We start from the raw sequence: 17,421 nt of genomic DNA on the forward strand, positions 1-17,421 counted from the left end.
TGTTTCCCACATTTTTCTCCTTCAGAGGAGAAAAGCCAGGTTTTTCTTCTTAAAATGAGAAAATCCAGATTTTACTGCACTTTTCCATGGCGCACGGAAAACCCAGTTCCCTAGAAATAAGGTATTAGGAATAAGCAGAGAACACACAGCTAATGTAAAATCATAGAATCACAGAAGTAGGGTCGGAAGGGACCTTGTAGATCTTCAAGTCCGACCCCCTGCCTGGGCAGGAGGAAAACTGGGCTCAATTGACCCCAGTCAGGTAGGCATCAAGCTGCTTCTTAAAGACGCCCAGCGTAGGAGCCAGCACCACTTCCCTTGGAAGTTGGTTCCAGATCCTAGCCGCCTTGACTGTGAAGTAGTTCTTAGGGATGTCTAATCTAAACCTACTCTCCAACAACTTGTGGCCGTTATTCCTTGTTATCCCGGGGGGCGCTAGGGGAAACAAGGTATCCCCCAAACCCTTCTGGTGCCCCCTAGTGAGGTATAGATGGTCACCAGGTCCCCCCTCAGCCTTCTCTTGTGAAGGCTGAACAGGTTCAGGTCCCGTAGCCTCTCATTGTAGGGTCTGCCCTGCTGTCCCCGGATCATGCGGGTGATGAGATTGCTCAGCAAAGAAGGCTACATCTTTAGAGATCAGGATGTCTAGAAATAGTGACAATTATTAAAAGTCAAGCTGAATGACATCTTGAAAAGAAAATTAAAACAAATAGTGAAAAATGTTTATCTACATGAATAAAAAGAGGACAAGGAAAGTGGAGCCACTATGCAGTAAAGGTGCATTAAACAATTAAACTAAGTATGCCCCACCCAAACTAAATAAATACTTTTGTCTCAGTTTTCAGAGCAGATGACACTCTTACCCATAGTAAGCAAGATAGGTAATGGAAGTTAAAGTATGGAAATGGAAATTATCAGAAGCAGAAGCAAAACTCCAGGAATGGGTATAAAAAATAGGTACCATGTTGTAAATATATGTAGGATCTATTACATACATTTAATAGCTGTGTGGATGACCCTGAGAGCTGGAGCAATAAAAATGAAATAAAACTTGGTAGTGCCTAAGTACATGCCATCTACCCAGGGACTAGCAACAAGAATTTCTGCTATAAACTGAACACTCCTCAGCTAGAAAAGGAGAAAAGAAAGCCTACATAATAAGTCTGTGTAAAAAAATTAAGCAGAAATTAGCCTAATTATCATATGTTGTCTTTTTGGGGTGGGATTTTCAGTCTTGAAACATATCATTGTTTGAATTTAATTGATAATAAAATATACATTAGTTCACATTTGGTAAGTATACATTATTATTCTTGACTCAGCTAGATTCTAATAATATCTAGGTTAGAAAGATGTGGGCTTGCTTCTCACACAGACTTGGACTCGTATCTTATGTAGTGCAATGAAGCAGTAGATGGTATGGTACACTAGTAGTTTCTGTCAGTCACACTAAACCAGAATCACCTCTGCTCATCTGTACTAACTCACTTGATTAGGGGTGCTCGACTCCCAACCCACAGGCCAAATCTGGCCTTGGAGCCACAGCATCTGTCCCATGGGCCTCCCCATGTGTTAAGAAACATTGCAGCAGGGGAGGCATGGCAGTTAATATTGCTGCCGAATTACCAAGCCCTGCATGGCCAGATCAGGCCTGGCCCTCCTCCTTTCTTCTCCCTCTCCCTCTTCATCATGTGCTGCAGGATTGGGGCTGGGCTGTTTTCCCCCTCCCTTCAAATGTGTCAGGAGCAGGGTTGGTCAACTCTCTCCCTTCCCTCCCCACTACAGGCAGGATTGGGACTGGGATGTTCTCCCTGACCTCTCATGCAACAGGACTGAGGCCAAGCTGCTCTCCCCTCACTCACCCCTGCAGCCAGATAAGGCTTCTTGGCTGAATCCAGCCCATAGAAAGACTGGCACTGCCCATCTGGTTTGTGGACGGGAAGAATGTTGAGGACACACCCTAGATGAAAATTATAAATTCCCCGTAACTTGAACATTGTCAAATGTCCTCTCTAAGTAGCTTCTAACCCTCAGTACTCTATGAAAGTAGTTATTTATTGATGTATGAAAACAGGGGTTCATTTGAATAATAGGACACATCCACTGGATTATTAGAAAATATTGTTGTAAATGTTCTAGAAAGACTATTTTCCAAGTATTTGATCAGCTCTGTGGAGTCACAAGCTTGTGTCACATTGTAATTCACTAAATCAATTACCTGTATTAATCAATAATGATTATTCAGTAAGTATTGTTTTTAAATGTATGCATGCGTCCAAAAAGAGAATATGAATTCAGGAAATGTGTACATGATTTTTATTGAATCTGCAATTCTAGAGTCCAAAGAAAAAGTTTGATGACCTAGGGACAAAAACCATATATTAACACCAGATGTGGAAAGTTCTGTAAATGGGAATCCCTTCTTGGAAAACATGATTTAAAAATAAGATTTGTTACACTTGGAGTAACTTTTGTTATACTTGGAGTAACTTTAAGTGAAAAAAAGAGAAACCCAGGCATGGGCTAAACTTCTAATGGTTTTTAGGGGTTTTTTTTGGAACAAATACAATTACACATCTCTTTATCGACACATTTCTATCAGTGGAAACCAGGAAAAGAAGGATCATTCTTTTGAGGGTCCAGAGACGGTCCAGAGGAGGGCCACCAGCATGATCCAGGGACAGCAGGGCAGACCCTACAATGAGAGGCTACGGGACCTAAACCTGTTCTCACAAGAGAAGGCTGAGGGGGGACCTGGTGACTGTCTATAAACTCACTAGGGGGGACCAGAAGGGTTTGGGGGAGACTTTGTTTCCCCTAGTGCCCCCCGGGATTACAAGGAATAATGGCCACAAGTTGTTGGAGAGTGGGTTTAGATTAGACATCCGTAAGAACTACTTCACAGTTAGGGTGGCTAGGATCTGGAACCAACTTCCAAGGGAAGTGGTGCTGGTTCCTACCCTGGGGGTCTTTAAGAAGCGGCTTGATGCCTACCTGACTGGGGTCAACTGAGCCCAGTTTTCCTCCTGCCCAGGCAGGGGGTCAGACTTGAAGATCTACGAGGTCCCTTCCAACCCTACTTCTATGATTCTCTTAAAGAGGTCTGTGATGTATGCTTATGAGCTTTACGTATCCATGCTACAAAGTGAATTGGTGAATGTAAAAATGGTAGAAGTATTGAATTCTGAATGAATGCACCAATTCTGATGCCTGCAAAGAAAAAGAAAAAAATAAATGTATATCCCAAAGATTAACTTTCTGTTCCACGAACTCCCCATTCTGTAAGGGAGTGGAGGCAAGCCACAATTTGCAGTTTCAACTAGGGGAGGACACATCTCAATTTCTGATAATCATCTAAAATGGTAATAGGGACCTTGTAATCCCAGTTCTATCTGTGTTACTTTAAATGCAATGAGTAGTTGACCCAGTATGAGAAGCATCACAATCCTTCAAATAAGTATTTCCCCCTCAGACAGGCCTTTCCCTTGATTAGGTTGTTCCATTTTGTATAAAACGTTTGGTGGATTAGGACTATCGTAAACTTTAAAAAATAATATTCTCAGCCTCTGTACTCTGTTATTATGCATGTAATAAACAATACAGCTGAGATAGGGACAGCTATGACTTCTCTAAAACCTCTTTTTTTTCCTTTCATAAATAGGGTACAATAGGTCGTGAAGGCACACCTGGTCTACCTGGAGCACCTGGGCCAAAGGTGAGGGCATTAATTTTAATTTACTGATTGGGATGAATAGTGGAGTGTTACCAAATTAAAGATTACAAAGTTCCAGAACCATGTGTTATGCAGTTTTTTAGGGGGGTTTTGGTATCTAGAATACTGAATACTATTATTTGCCATATCTAACTCTTATGTGCAATTTTTAAAGTACTAAATAGCTTTGATAAAGCATCCCAGCCTATGCCTGTTGTGTCATGCATCTTGGCATCTGTTTAGTTCCAAGTCCTGCAGTCCTGGAAAATGTTCTTCAATACTAAGGGTCAAATAATTCTCAGTATATAGCCTGACTTTGTATCTACATTACATTTATTTATATTTTAATTGTGTTAAATAAAGTTGTGTTGCATTTTCCACCTACTGAGCCAAATTTATTTCAGATGTAATTTTATTGATTGCATTAGAGTTACAGTAAGATGCAATTTGACCCACGTCTGTAGTACCTAAAAAAGTTGCTAAATAAATTCATACTTAGCTGCTAGTATAAACTTTTAAGTTACATGAGTTTTGATTGAATAAACATTTCATGATATGGCCCAGAAAATATTTAGTTTATACTTGGAGACTTGCCTCTATCCATATATACATATTTTTAGTTGAACAATTGATATTTGGATACATATAAATATTAACTTTTATGTTGAAGGTAACATTCTTACAAGTGCTCAGCATCATCTTAATTTTGCTCTTCTTGCTGGGAGTTTACAAGTGACCCTCTCAATGGGAACCGAGTTAGGTCAACGCTGAATGCACTTTAAAATAAAATGTATTTTTATGGCATTCTCAAATGAAATAGATGTCTTCATGTTGAGAAAAGAAACGTATTGGACATGTCTGCACAATACAATCAACTGGATTTTTCAGTGCTTTCAAAACTCACTCTAGTTTCTATAAGCAGCACAGGATCAAGATAATCAGTAACTGACCTTTATAGAAACATGATCTAAGAAACAGAAAAGATTATTTGTCCTGTAGTTTTTAATATGAAAATGAATATTTTTTTCATGCAAGCAAGCCCTAGCGCTTGCAAGCCTCTTTGCTGAGTAAGCAAGGAGAACAGTAAGAAAAGAGAACAGTGAAAGGTAGAATAGGTCTGGGCTGCCAGAGGGTATGGGGTGTCAGCCCCGGGCTCTGGAGGGCAGTGTTAGGTAGCAGAGGGGCTGGCTGAGGCACGAGGGTACTGAAAGTGCAGTGCTGTGTGGCTAGGCAGCGGGCCGGAAAAATCTGGCCCCTGACTGGCTAGCCTGACCAGGTGCAAATTTATGCCCATGGTCTATGTTTACATCTGTGTTTAATCACAGTTAATTATCCCGCCATAAGAGAGTACTGTCCCCAACAGTACTATTTTACCGCGGCATTAATTTACTTACTGTGGCCTAATGCTGTTGCATGTGTAGATGGTGATGCTTTACCCTGCAGCTAATTAGTTCACTCCACAGTAAAGCGCATGTGTGGCCAGTATTTGCCGGAGAAAGAAGATTCCTAGCACTGCATATGATACCTGTTCAGTTTCACTTAGAAGGATGGGCCACCCATTGTCCCAAATTCCTTTGCTCTCCCACCCCCAAGTGGGGAGGAGAACAGCTGGCTCCTTGATAGCCTATCCAATGCTGAGCTGTCAGGAAGCCCTGTAGAAAGCCAGTTGCTGAAGCATCTTGAACAGCTTCAGCTCTCTCTGGGACTGTTCAAGTAGTAGTGCCAATTTTTGTCACCTCTGACTAGACCTTGGACTCTCCGAGTCTGTTTGAGCAGTGGTGGGAGTTCCCTCACCGTACCCTGACACTCCCTTTTGGCTGCTCTGTCAATCAGTGGAGCGGGCTGGTTGAGATGTGAGAGTTCCTGCCACCACAATAAAAGCCTTAGCAAGAGCTGGGGCTCTGGCAGTTGCAGTACTATGGTTGGCAAGAGTGAGGAGAGCAGTTCTCACTGCTGCCACTCTTGCTAGACTCTTGTCTTTGGAAGATGCTGCTTTTCAGCAGCTGCCAGCTGATCATTGGCAGCCTGTTTTCTTTCCCTGGATGGTAGAGAACAAGCTGTCCATTATCTCCACTCCCCAGCTGGTGTGCCTGCCTTTGATGCAACTTTGTAGCTTTGCAGCACTTCAGTTGAATGCCTATATATAGCCAGAATCTAAGCAACATTCCTTTTATATTTTATATTCACACCCAAAAGCTTTAAACATTGTTTTATTAATAGGGAGATAAAGGTGAACCTGGAATACAAGGGAAGCCAGGATTATCAGGAGCTAAGGTAAATATGAAATCTGGAAACAATCCATTAGAAGACAGGCACTGTAATTAAAAGTTCCATGATTTATTTGTCAGTTCAAAGGACGTTTTGTATCAAATTAGAACATATTTAATGGTTGGCTGTTATTAACATTGTACTGTATCTTTAGGTAATATAAATTAGTAGAGTCCCAGTGAAGTCTGTGTGTATATGCAATTTTATACCAACTGAGGGTTTAGCCAATTGTTTGTGTCTTATCCATATAGAAAATTGGTTAGATCTGTAATTCTCCATACCAGTATGCTATTAAAAGTTTATTCTAGTTACTTATCTCTACTTATACATTTGTATAGTACCTTGTCAAGAAAAAATGTATTTTTTCATGTGCAGAAGGGAAGAATATGAGGGAAACCATAGCTTGCCCAAAAGTTACAGCTAAATACTGTTTCACCTTTATGCTTAAGTGGCGCTAATGTTGCTATGTAACTGTAGTTTTTGGCACTTACAGTTTGAATTCTTTTTACACCTAGGGGAAAATGGAATCACCCAAGTATGTGAGTGTTTGGTACAAGTAAAATGGTAGTGCAGGAGATGGGACCTCTCATATTTTACCCCCAGAACATAGGTGCAATTGTACTTGCTTACTCAGAGCAGGATGGAGCCTGCAGGTTTTGCTTCCCAGCAAAGTGTTCTAACCTTGAGTCCATGGCTTAGGTACTACCTGGAATACTTTCTACTTATCTTCCTGAAGTTGACCAAGAGGCAGATACAGACAGCCAGGAGGGAAAGATGTGTTGGGTCAGGCAGAGGAGGAACACAATCTGCAGGGAGGATGGCTGTGTCAGATAGATGGTACCCCTGAAGATCATCTACTCTAACCCCCTTCACAGAGCAAGAGTTTGTTCTCTCTCAAACATCCAAGACAGAATTCTGTCCAGCCTGTTATTGAAAATTTCCAAGGAGGGAAATTATACAAGTTTCCTAAGCAATATAAAGTTGAAGTACCTTCAAAGAAATCAGTGTAAGAAAAGTGAATGTCCAGTCCTTTATGCTTAAATGTTGTATAGACATTGAATATAGACAAGGGTATATTAAATCACATAATTTTTAATGTTAAGTTGTTCAAAAGTAAACTGACATTACTACATGTAGCTTTGTTAATGTAATATTAAAATGCCTTTGGTAAAGGGCAATCAAAACATTTTTTCTGGATGTTGGATGGTTGAGATAAGAAAGAGTAAGAGAATATTGTCATGACTTGAATTATTCTGGCTGCATTTGACTTTGAAAAAAATAATGCACACTTCAATCATCATGTGTTATAAAATCTCAGATTATCATAGCTAAGACATATGATTTTGAAAAAATACGCAATATATGTTCTTATACACAGCACATCAGTGATACTTATGGAGCTATTGTATTACTCAGGGAGAACAAGGAGGAGTAGGTATTCCAGGCGAACCAGGGTACTCGGGCATGCCTGGGACACCGGGTACAAAGGTAAGTAGTTTCTATAACTTTTATTATATAAAGTACTTCACATGAAATTCTATAATAGACCCTTTCTATGAAAGAAAGTCTTTCAGAAACAAGCCCACAGAAGTGGGTTAAGTGACCATTCTAGCTGTTAACCAGCAATTGTCTGTGTAGTAAGTAAATGAAATAGAATAGGAAAGTATTTGTTGTGTTCTCATTAACTTGTCTTCCAATAAGAAAATCTGATTCTTTTACATTCTTAGCTCTGCTTGAAACTGAGCCTTCAGTCTCATGACACCTGTCATGGCAGAATTAAACTCTTTGTGCTGTAGTTCTTCAAGATTCGTATTTAAATTTTCATAATACATTGCAAAAATTATGGCCTGTGCCTCAGTTTCTGGATCCTTAGCTTGAAACAAAATGAAGAAATCTAACAAATTATAATTAGTGGTGCACTGCAACTAACCACGTAAAATCTAGTCAAATGATGCAAAATGAAAGCATTTAGAAAACAATTTACTGAAATTAAGTTAGAGGTGTCCAAATTCTTAGTGGCTGGGGGCCACAAACTGCATAGGGCATGGATCTCTGGGCTGCACAGAAGGCTCCAATGAAGGCTCCCAGTCCTGCTAGTGGCAGGAGCAGAAAGTGGAAGCTGGAGGAGAGAGTGGGAGGCCAGAGATTTCATCAGCAGCAATGTGGGAAGGGCATTCAGGTCAGAGTACATAGATTAATTACTTGTGGGCTGCCAGTTGGTCAGATCTGCACTCAGTGATGCAATTAAACTCATTCAAGAGATGACAGTAGATGAACTGTTAAGGGATAGTGAGCCTGATATAATTAACTGCAAGAGTTGTGCTTTGTTCATAGTGGGGGAAATCAGGCGAGCTAGTATTGATTTAGAATTGTGTCTGGTTACAATGTCGACAAATTTTGTCCTCTGGAAACAAAACAGGAAAACCTATGGTGCCTTATTTAAATTCTGTGCAAACAGTGGCTTAACTCCCAATGACAAATTGAATGCATCATTATATACTATCCTCTTTAATTTGACATATGAAAATCACTGTCCTTATTGAGAGTTATCTGCACAATAAATTTCCTCTGTGCTTTATTGCTTTTTAGTGTTTGTACACCTGTAAATCATTTGAGGTTGTTCATTACTGATATGCATAATTTGTAACTTGTCTTGTATTTACTGAATAAAATTAAAATGAATATTTTGAAAATGGACTACTTAACAGTGGACATGTTATAATACCTTCTAATATTTACAGGGGACCAAGGGAAGCGAGGGCGAAAGAGGTATCCAGGTATATTAACTCTGTTTTACATCCAAAACGATTGTGATATATTTACTAATAAATCAAGTGCTGAATTAATTTGAAGTGTTGGTTTTAAAAATTAAAATAAATGGAAATTTTGCTTGAATACATAGATGGCAGGATGTAGATTTAACTCAATAAATCATCCCATAACAGCAGTGAGAATAATGTTTTTAAATTTCAACTCTGAAACTGTATTTCTGTAATATAAATATGAGGACTTTCAGACTGAAAGCTACCTGAAAACCACTGAAATAAGTAGAAGAGATGGAGATCAGTGTTCTCCTTGATATTCAGGTTACAGATTAGGGATTATAATACAAATGCTTATATCTACACCTTGAAGTGGATTCATAGAATCATAGAAAATTAGGGTCGGAAGGGACCTCAGAAGGTCATCTAGTCCAACCCTCTCAGGAATGGTGATGCGGGATTTTGTTTGATTCCATTGATAGATGGGATTTTGGTTGGGTGTCGTACCTTGACTACATATTTTTAAAAAATTATATTTCTTTTTTGAAGGGACAAAAAGGAGAAAAAGGAAGATCAGGAACTCCAGGTCATCAGGTATCATTAAAAGAAGTAGTCAGTTTCAAGAAAACTGCATTTCATTTTTGTTCCTTTCAAAGATAACTGACATTAATATTGTAACTCATTATATCTAGAAATAAAACAGCACTCACTAAAAGTTCCTACATATTTATGTCTCTGTGTGTGTAACTATTTTTAAAAAATTATGGGATAGTTAATACAACAAAATGAAAACATTTTGTCTATTAAGAAATACTACAGAGCAGAGAAAAGAATCAGGTTTATTTATTGCATAGCGAGTCTAAAAGGTGAGAGAAGAAGTCTGAAGTAACAAAGACCATATTTATCAACTTGATTCATCTTGTATTCATAATTTTCTCTATTGCTTTCTAAAGGGAACAAAAGGACTGAATGGAGAAAGAGGAGAGGTATGCTTTTACAAACACCATTTTATGGTCTTATTGGAAAATTTTGTGAATAATGACTTCTGAAATCACTGTTTGTAACTATTTGGCTTACATGTGTCCTAATTGCTGTATAGGTGAAAGAGCAATATTAAGACACAAAGTCTTTTAACAAAAAAAAATAAAATAAAATAATGATCCAGTACAAAAATAATATTGATGGAAGTCAGTGTAGTAGAAAGTAAAAAGAACACTAAGTAAAGACAAGATCTTTAGACACTAAATAAAATAAAATCCAAAGACAAAAAATTTAAAGAGGTCAGTCAAAAGAAAGGTCTAATTGATGAAAAATAAGGATGGAACTTTAAAAAAAAAAAAAAAAAGTGTGTAACTTTCTGGAGGGTTCATTCATCATGCCAAGCTCTCATTTAAAAAAAAAAATCCCAAATTTTATAACACTGAATTTTTTACTAGAGATACCTTTGCTAAATAACCCTATGTTCTGAAATCATGGACAAGGTAGCTTAGCTTACCAAAAAGTTACTTTATATACCTTTTAGATTACATTTTTGATGCTCCTACATATTCTAAACTAAGGATAACTGACCTGTGGAATGGTACCACACCTGGCACTGGCACCCTGTGTGTGTGTGTGGGGGGGGGGTGGGGGGGCACACAACAAATCAAGGAGACAGCACAGTGGCTGATAGGGCAAGGAGCAGAAAACAGAGCAGCAGCTTGGTCAGGGAACAGAAAGCTGAACATCAGATTGGGTAAAGGAAAGGGATCAGTGTGGTGCTTGAGGAGGGTGGGAATAATTTGTAGCATGCCTTCCAAAATGTTGGCCCACTGTTCTAAACCATCATAATATTTGACCACATCTAGATGTTCAGTTTAACAGGGGAATTGCCACTCTCCCAGTAGTAACCACAAGTGTTTAGATATTCCAGCTTTTTCTCCTGCAGCAAAAATGGCCATTCTGGGAGAAAAGTACCCAGCTATAATGAGGTAGAAATTGCCCCCAGGACAGTTTCTCTTGGGAGACTAAACATTGGCATGCTTTCCCCTGGTTTAACTCTTCCTGGAGATCAGAAATAGTGGCTGGGGAAAGGCTCCTATGCCTTCCAGAGATCATTATCTTCCCAATTTGGAGAAGGTATGAGAGGGAGTTGTTGCAGAATGAATGTCCATACTGCTTCCTGTCCCCAAATCGTTTCTAGTGATGGAAATTTTCTACTGCTATAATTGAACATATTATTAATTTGATAACATTGCTTGTTTTACACATTGTAAGAGGAAAGGCCCTGGAGATGAAGGAAAACCCAGGGAGGATAATCATCCTTCACTTACCCCAGGTGGGAGGGGGACCGTAGCCACAGCCCGGAGCACTGCACTGTGCTTCTGGAGCGAGCGCTACATCTGGATTGGCAGGTGGGAAGTTCAAAGCAGTACTTCTGGCTCTGGAAAGTGGCAGCTGGAAGAAGCTGCAGCATCCGTGGAGAGATGATGCCAGAGGACTCTCCTGTTTACGCTGGTCTGTAGTGAGCGGTGGGTGAAAGCACTCAAGGTAGCAGGCACGTGTGGTTTGAAGACCACCAACGAACTCAGGTACCCTCAAGCAGAACACTGGTGTGGCTTGCCTGAGTAAGAAGCAGAGCTTGGGATGAAGAGGAGCCAGGTGGTGTGAGGCATGGGAGCCCAAGCCTATTATGACCTGGGGCAGTGGAGCCAGCCCTGCACCAAGCGCACCAAATTGATTTACTTTAGAGATTATTAGTTAATTGATGGGGTGGGGGATAAACCCTGAACACATGAATTGATTTTTGGTTGACACAACTTGGTAGACTGAATATGAATTAATGAATTAATGGAAGCATTTTGAGTTGCTTTACCATGGAGATTGTTAATCATTTGATAGAGGATGAAGAACCCTGAAGAAACGAAGGGACCTCAGTCTATGTGCTCTCTGAGACTGAAGGAATTAAATGGTTTGGTCAGAGTTAATTTATCCTTGAGACTCTTAATCACTTTATAGAAGGGGAGGAACCCTGAAAGCATGATGAACCATATGGATTTGAGTCATGGGGGGGGACTTCTAATGAACTCACCAGAAGGGCCTGACTGGGATCACTGCAGGGTAGGATTGCCCAATTTGCCCCTAAGGTTATGACTCCAAGAAAAAAACTGGATAACATTTAGGAAGTGCTAAGAGTGGTGTGAAGGGATGGCAGAGCCCCACAAAGAAATTTCTCCAACAAGCCTGGACTTATCACCCAGTGGAACCAGCTTCTTAGCTGAAAGAATATCAGTCATGGCAGGGGAGAAAAAGAAATAACACCAGAGAGCAGCTGGGAATAGCACTGACCCCTCCCCATCCTGATGCCATTCACCGGGAAGGTGCCAGGTCAGACAGGGCCTGGGCCATACAGTACCTACCCCGCCTTACACACACATTTAATAAAATATATAGTACTTGTATAATAAAGTCGTTTCAGTGTAAAGTATCTTCTGTCAGTAGTTTTCAGTCTTTGTTAAGCTAGCTCTTCTGCTTTTCTTGATTATCTCTGCCAATATTAAGGGTCAGCAAACAAGGCCACACACAGGATGTGGCTGTCTATTACAGGACCAAGATATACTGTAGAAAATGTTCTTTTAGCAGTTTCATTTAGTTTCTTGGCAGGTTCTGCAAGCAGTTGTGCTAATGATTCCATTGTTTTGATTTGTTTTGTTATATTGACTTGCAGCCTGCAGCTATACTGCTTTCTATACTGGATGCCATTTTCTCTGCATTGGTTGGTTCTTAAATCTTCCAATGCCTCTTTAAAACTGCTTTAAATAAAGTAACTTCAATTAATATGTGTCTAAATGTGGTTTATAGTTATAAACATAATTAGAAAAATAAAAGTAACTCCCTAGTGCTTTAAATAATTTCTCATGTCACATTTCTAAAACTGGGTTTTTAGAAGTACCCACAAAAATACATAGTTAAGATACCTAAATAAATGGCTTGATTTTCAGATATTGGCATATACAACTGGTATTGCAGTTAAAAGCTTCCTCCCTAAACAGTCTCCAGACATAATCTGTCTAATGAAAATACAAGTAAATACATTTATCACAGCATGAAAGAAGGGGAATACTACAAATGTAATGGCATTAAATAAAAGCACCAAATTTCTGCAACAAAATGGTAACATTGACATTGCCAAACAGTGAAATTGAATGTGGTCTTAAGAAACTTAGCTCCGCTTTATCTTTTATATCATAGGGTTAGATTACATTTTAGAGTTAGCAGGTGCTAATGTCAGTCTGTGTTAAAGCTAAATAAAATGTTAGTGATCACATTTGGGGTTAATACTCTCTAATATGCTCTGAACAGACCTGCTACTAGAGGACTGGCAAGCAGGGGTGTGGCTAGGGGCTGCGAGTCTGCTCCATACCTGTCCTGCTTACCAGCTCTCTAGCTAAAGTATAGGCTGGGGAGGATGTGGGGAATCCCTGTACCACTTGGATTTCCTCCTTTGTCCCCATCAGCCCTCGGATATCCCTCCCCTCTGCCTTCACCTCCTGATCAGTGCCTCCACCCTCAGCATAACTGCCCTGCCATCCCAATCAATTGGCCTGAGAGGAGTGACAGCAGAGAGGAGTGGCTGCTGCCTCCCTGCCTGCTTCTGGGTTCCCTGCAGCCTATATTGCCCTGTACACCTGGGTTCAGCCCCTATCAGACCCTGCTGCTGCTCAGCATCTCTTTGCCCTTCGTCCCCAGGTCCCTCATTCAGTTGCAGGGACTAGTGGGGACTGGATCTGGGTGTGCAGGGTCAGTGAGATCTGCAGGGACCCCAGAAGCAGGTGGTAAAGAGCAACCCCCCACCACTACTACTTCCTCCACTCTCGGGCTGATTGAGGTGGCAGGGCAGTGATCCAGGGTTTGAGAAGTTGATAGGGGGATAGATGAGTTGGTTGGGATGGCAGGGTCTGGTGATTCTGGAGATCCAAGGTCTGGTCTGGAGATGCAGGGGTCAGTTTAGGAGACAAAGAGGGTGGCAATCCAGCAGCTCCCCACTCATCCACTTCCCTCTCACTCGTTCCTCTTCCCCTCTCCAATCCTGCCCCCTTCTCCTTGGTCCCCCTGTCCCCCTTTGCCCCTTTCCCTCCCTCCTCACTCATCCCAGGCCCCCTATTCCCAGCTGTCTGTAGAGGGCCATAGAGTCCTGGTTGACACTGGAGGACTGCAATGGGTGTTTTTTTGTTAGATGAGCACCCAGAAATTAACTTGAGCTAGGTAGCACATCTCAAAGGATAATCCTTGCCTATAGTAGCATAACTTGGATACCTAGAGGGCACTTAACACTAGTTAACAAACCTTAATGTGCAATCATTCAAGTTTTAAGTGCTCTTAAAATGTTTTAATTATAATGTGTAATTTCACCTTTTTTTGGTTGTTCTAAAAGAGAATGGGAAACCGCTGCTTAAAACTACACATCAGCTGTTATGATTGAGGAGTTACGTCTTCATGATCCTGTGATGGTTCTAGTTGACTAAATTTTCTTAACTTGATGCTGCATTAATTGGGATTAAAGTCCACGTGTTTTTGCTACATTTATATTACTACAGAACAATGCAGATGTAACTGTTGCATCATAGCAATTTATGTATAGTTTCATAATTGGTAGGGTCAGAAGGGACCTGAGCAGATCATCAAGTCCACCCCCCTGCCATAGCAGAAAAGAGTACTGGGATCAAATGACCCCGGTGAGGTGTTCATCCAGCCTCCACTTAAAGACCCCCAGGGTAGGAGCTAGCACCACTTCTCTTGGAAGTTGATTCCAGATCCTAGTTGCGCTGACAGTGAAGTAGTGCCTCCTGCTATCTAGCCAAAATCTACTCTCTGCCAGCTTGTGACTGTTATTTCTTGTCACTCCTGGGAGTGCTCGGGGGAACAGGGACTCCCCCAGTGCCTGTTGGTCCCCCCTGACCAGTTTGTAAACAGCCACCAGATCCCCCCCTCAGCCTTCTCTTGTGGAGGCTGAACAAGTTCAGGTCCCATAACCTCTCCTTGTAGGGCCTGCCCTGCTGACTCCGGATCATGCGGGTGGCCCTCCTCTGAACCCTCTCCATGTTGTCCACATCCCTCCTGAAGTGTGGCACCCAGAACTGGACGCAGTACTCCAACTGTGGCCTGACCAGTGTTGCATAGAGGAGGAGGATCACCTCCTTGAACCTGCTTGAGATGCATCTGTGGATGCATGACAAGTATGGTTGGCCTTCCTGACTGCTTCCCCACATTGGCGGCCCATGTTCATTTTGGCATCAGTAATGACTCCAAGATCCTTGTCTGCCTCTGCACTGATGAGAAGGGAGTTCCCCAGCCTGTAGGTATGCTGCTGGTTCTTCCTCCCCAGGTGCAGCACCTTGCCCTTGTCAGTATTGAAACCCATCCTGTTCTCATCCGCCCACCCCTGTAACCTGTCTAGGTCTGATTGGAGCCTATTCCTCCCTTCTAGGGTGCCTACATCCCCCCACATCTTAGCGTCATCTGCAAATTTGAACAGGGTGCTTTTTACACCCCTGTCCAAGTCGCTGATGAACATGTTGAACAGTGTGGGCCCGAGGACCGAGCCCTGTGGAACCCCATTGCCCACATCCCTCCAGGTCGAAAATGACCCGTCCACCACCACTCTCTGGGTGCGGCCCTCCAGCCAACTAGTGAGCCATTTGACAGTAGATGTCGATGCCACAGTACCCTAGTTTTTTAATGAGAATGGGGTGAGAGACCGTGTTGAAGGCCTTCCTAAAGTCCAGAAAGACTACGTCCACTCCTACACCTGCGTCTAAGGATTTTGTGACATGGTCATAGAAGGTCACCAGGTTGGTCTGACAGGACCTGCCTCTAATGAACCCATGTTGGTTGCCCCTAAGAATAATCTCCCCTGCTGGCCCCTCATGGACATGTGCCAGGATAACTCTCAAAAAGCTTACCCAGGACCGAGGTAAGACTGACTGGCCTATAGTTTCCTGGGTCCTCCTTCCTCCCTTTTTTGAAAATAGGGACCACATTGGCTCTTTTCCAGTCTTCTAGCACCTTGCCAGAGCACCATGAGTGCTCGTAAAGCCGTGCCAGGGGTCCCGCAATGACCTCTGCTATTTCCCTCAATACTCTGGGGTGGACATCGTCAGGACCTGCTAATTTAAATACGTCCAGTCCCTCCACAAATTCCCTGACTAGGTCCTCACTGACCCTAGGCCTGGGTGTGCCTCCCCTGGGACCTACAGGGGTCCCGATGGGGGGGGATGACCTGGTCCCTGCTCAGAAAAATGGAGGCAAAGAAATTGTTATATAGGTTAGTCTTGTTGTTGTGGGGGCCGAGGGGGAATTGAGGATCAGGAGTCCTCGGGAACGCTAGCTGGGGTTGCGGCTGCGATCCCGTGGTGGGCAGATGGGTACTCTCTATCACCGGAGTGGAATTAGGCACAGATGAGACACGTATCAATTAGAAAAAACAGAGGTAGCTTTACTTACACTGTAGAGTCGTATACAGCGTAGGCAATCGTAGTTGCAACAATTCTATTCTTTAATCGGTAATCGAGGAGCTCTTGTAGACCGGGTAGCTCGGGTCTAACTCGGGCATGCAACACGGAGGATACGTCACAAGGCTTCGCCAACGGAGAGTCGTTGGCAGGTGATCAAGCTGCCGGAGTTCCACTCCAGGGGGAATCGCAGAGTTCTCCAAATAGGGCGGAAACGCCCCTAACCTTTTATACGGCTAGTGAGCCAATTGCCAGCCGCCACGTGGGAATAATTTAACATCGGCCAATCGTATTATGCAAATCTGCATTTCCTCGGCGGGAACTCTGTCCACGCCGGAACTCTTCACCATGCCAAGACTTCCCCTGCCTTACCGTGCCTTGTGCTAGAAAGTTCCACTGTGTCGAGGCACTGATCCAAATCAGCTCTGACATGCCCCCTTCCCGAAGACACAGCTGGGACTTGAAGCACGTGCATGCCATCCAAGTTATCACTCCTTCTTAAAGATAACCGACTATGTACAAAAGTATATAACGACAGTAGTTCGTCCTCTAAGGATCGAACCAAATAGTAACCAACACACATACACAAACACATTAATATATTGGGCACAAAAAGTTCAATCACGAGGGGTTCAATAGGTGTCATGGTGGAGTCATGCATCAGACGACCTCTGCGTCTCTCTTTCTCTCTGTCTGGATCCGCTTCTGACACGTATTTCGAACCTCGGGTAAACACTGTAGAAAAAAGAATTCTTAGACACTGTTTATCAGCTTATATAACACTATTTATTTGGAGGGGTAATCAGATCTCTTCTCTTGGTTCCCCACTCTCCTTCAAGCACGTGACACAGGTGCTTGAACTCGACTCAGCTCTGGATAGCTCTTGCATGCCCCCAAATGCACCGCCACGAATGACGATCCACACACGGACACTGCGTTGTCTTGTCCTAGCATGATGAGGACGCTCCAGAGTCTCCGTCTAGATCCTTCGGACACTGGAAACCCAACTCATGGGCCAACTGCCATTGACCTTCGTCTCCCAGGATCCGCAGCTGTCGCTTCGTGAGTCTGGAGTGGTGCAACAGGAAACCAAACATAATCCTCTCCTCTTTCATCCTCTGCGGCGGTTGCCACACTCGCTCTGGGTCATTCAAAGTCCCTGTGTCTGACTTCATGAGCGCTTGGACTC

At 42.4% G+C, this 17,421-nt stretch overlaps 1 protein-coding gene across 2 annotated transcripts in view; it reads left to right on the top strand.

Moving 5' to 3' along the window:
* Window positions 1-17,421, top strand: part of COL21A1 (collagen type XXI alpha 1 chain) — a 231,873-nt gene that overhangs the window by 200,135 nt on the left and 14,317 nt on the right. For both annotated transcript variants that reach the window (XM_006033922.3, XM_025215851.1), the window contains 6 exons: window positions 3,662-3,715; window positions 5,933-5,986; window positions 7,397-7,468; window positions 8,722-8,757; window positions 9,292-9,336; window positions 9,696-9,728. In XM_006033922.3, the coding sequence (XP_006033984.1) occupies window positions 3,662-3,715; window positions 5,933-5,986; window positions 7,397-7,468; window positions 8,722-8,757; window positions 9,292-9,336; window positions 9,696-9,728 (294 nt within the window). The remainder of the gene's footprint in view (window positions 1-3,661; window positions 3,716-5,932; window positions 5,987-7,396; window positions 7,469-8,721; window positions 8,758-9,291; window positions 9,337-9,695; window positions 9,729-17,421) is intronic.

The sequence above is a fragment of the Alligator sinensis genome, unplaced genomic scaffold (genome assembly GCF_000455745.1).
Source record: "Alligator sinensis unplaced genomic scaffold, ASM45574v1 scaffold482_2, whole genome shotgun sequence".
In the NCBI taxonomy this organism is placed as follows: Eukaryota; Metazoa; Chordata; order Crocodylia; family Alligatoridae; genus Alligator; species Alligator sinensis.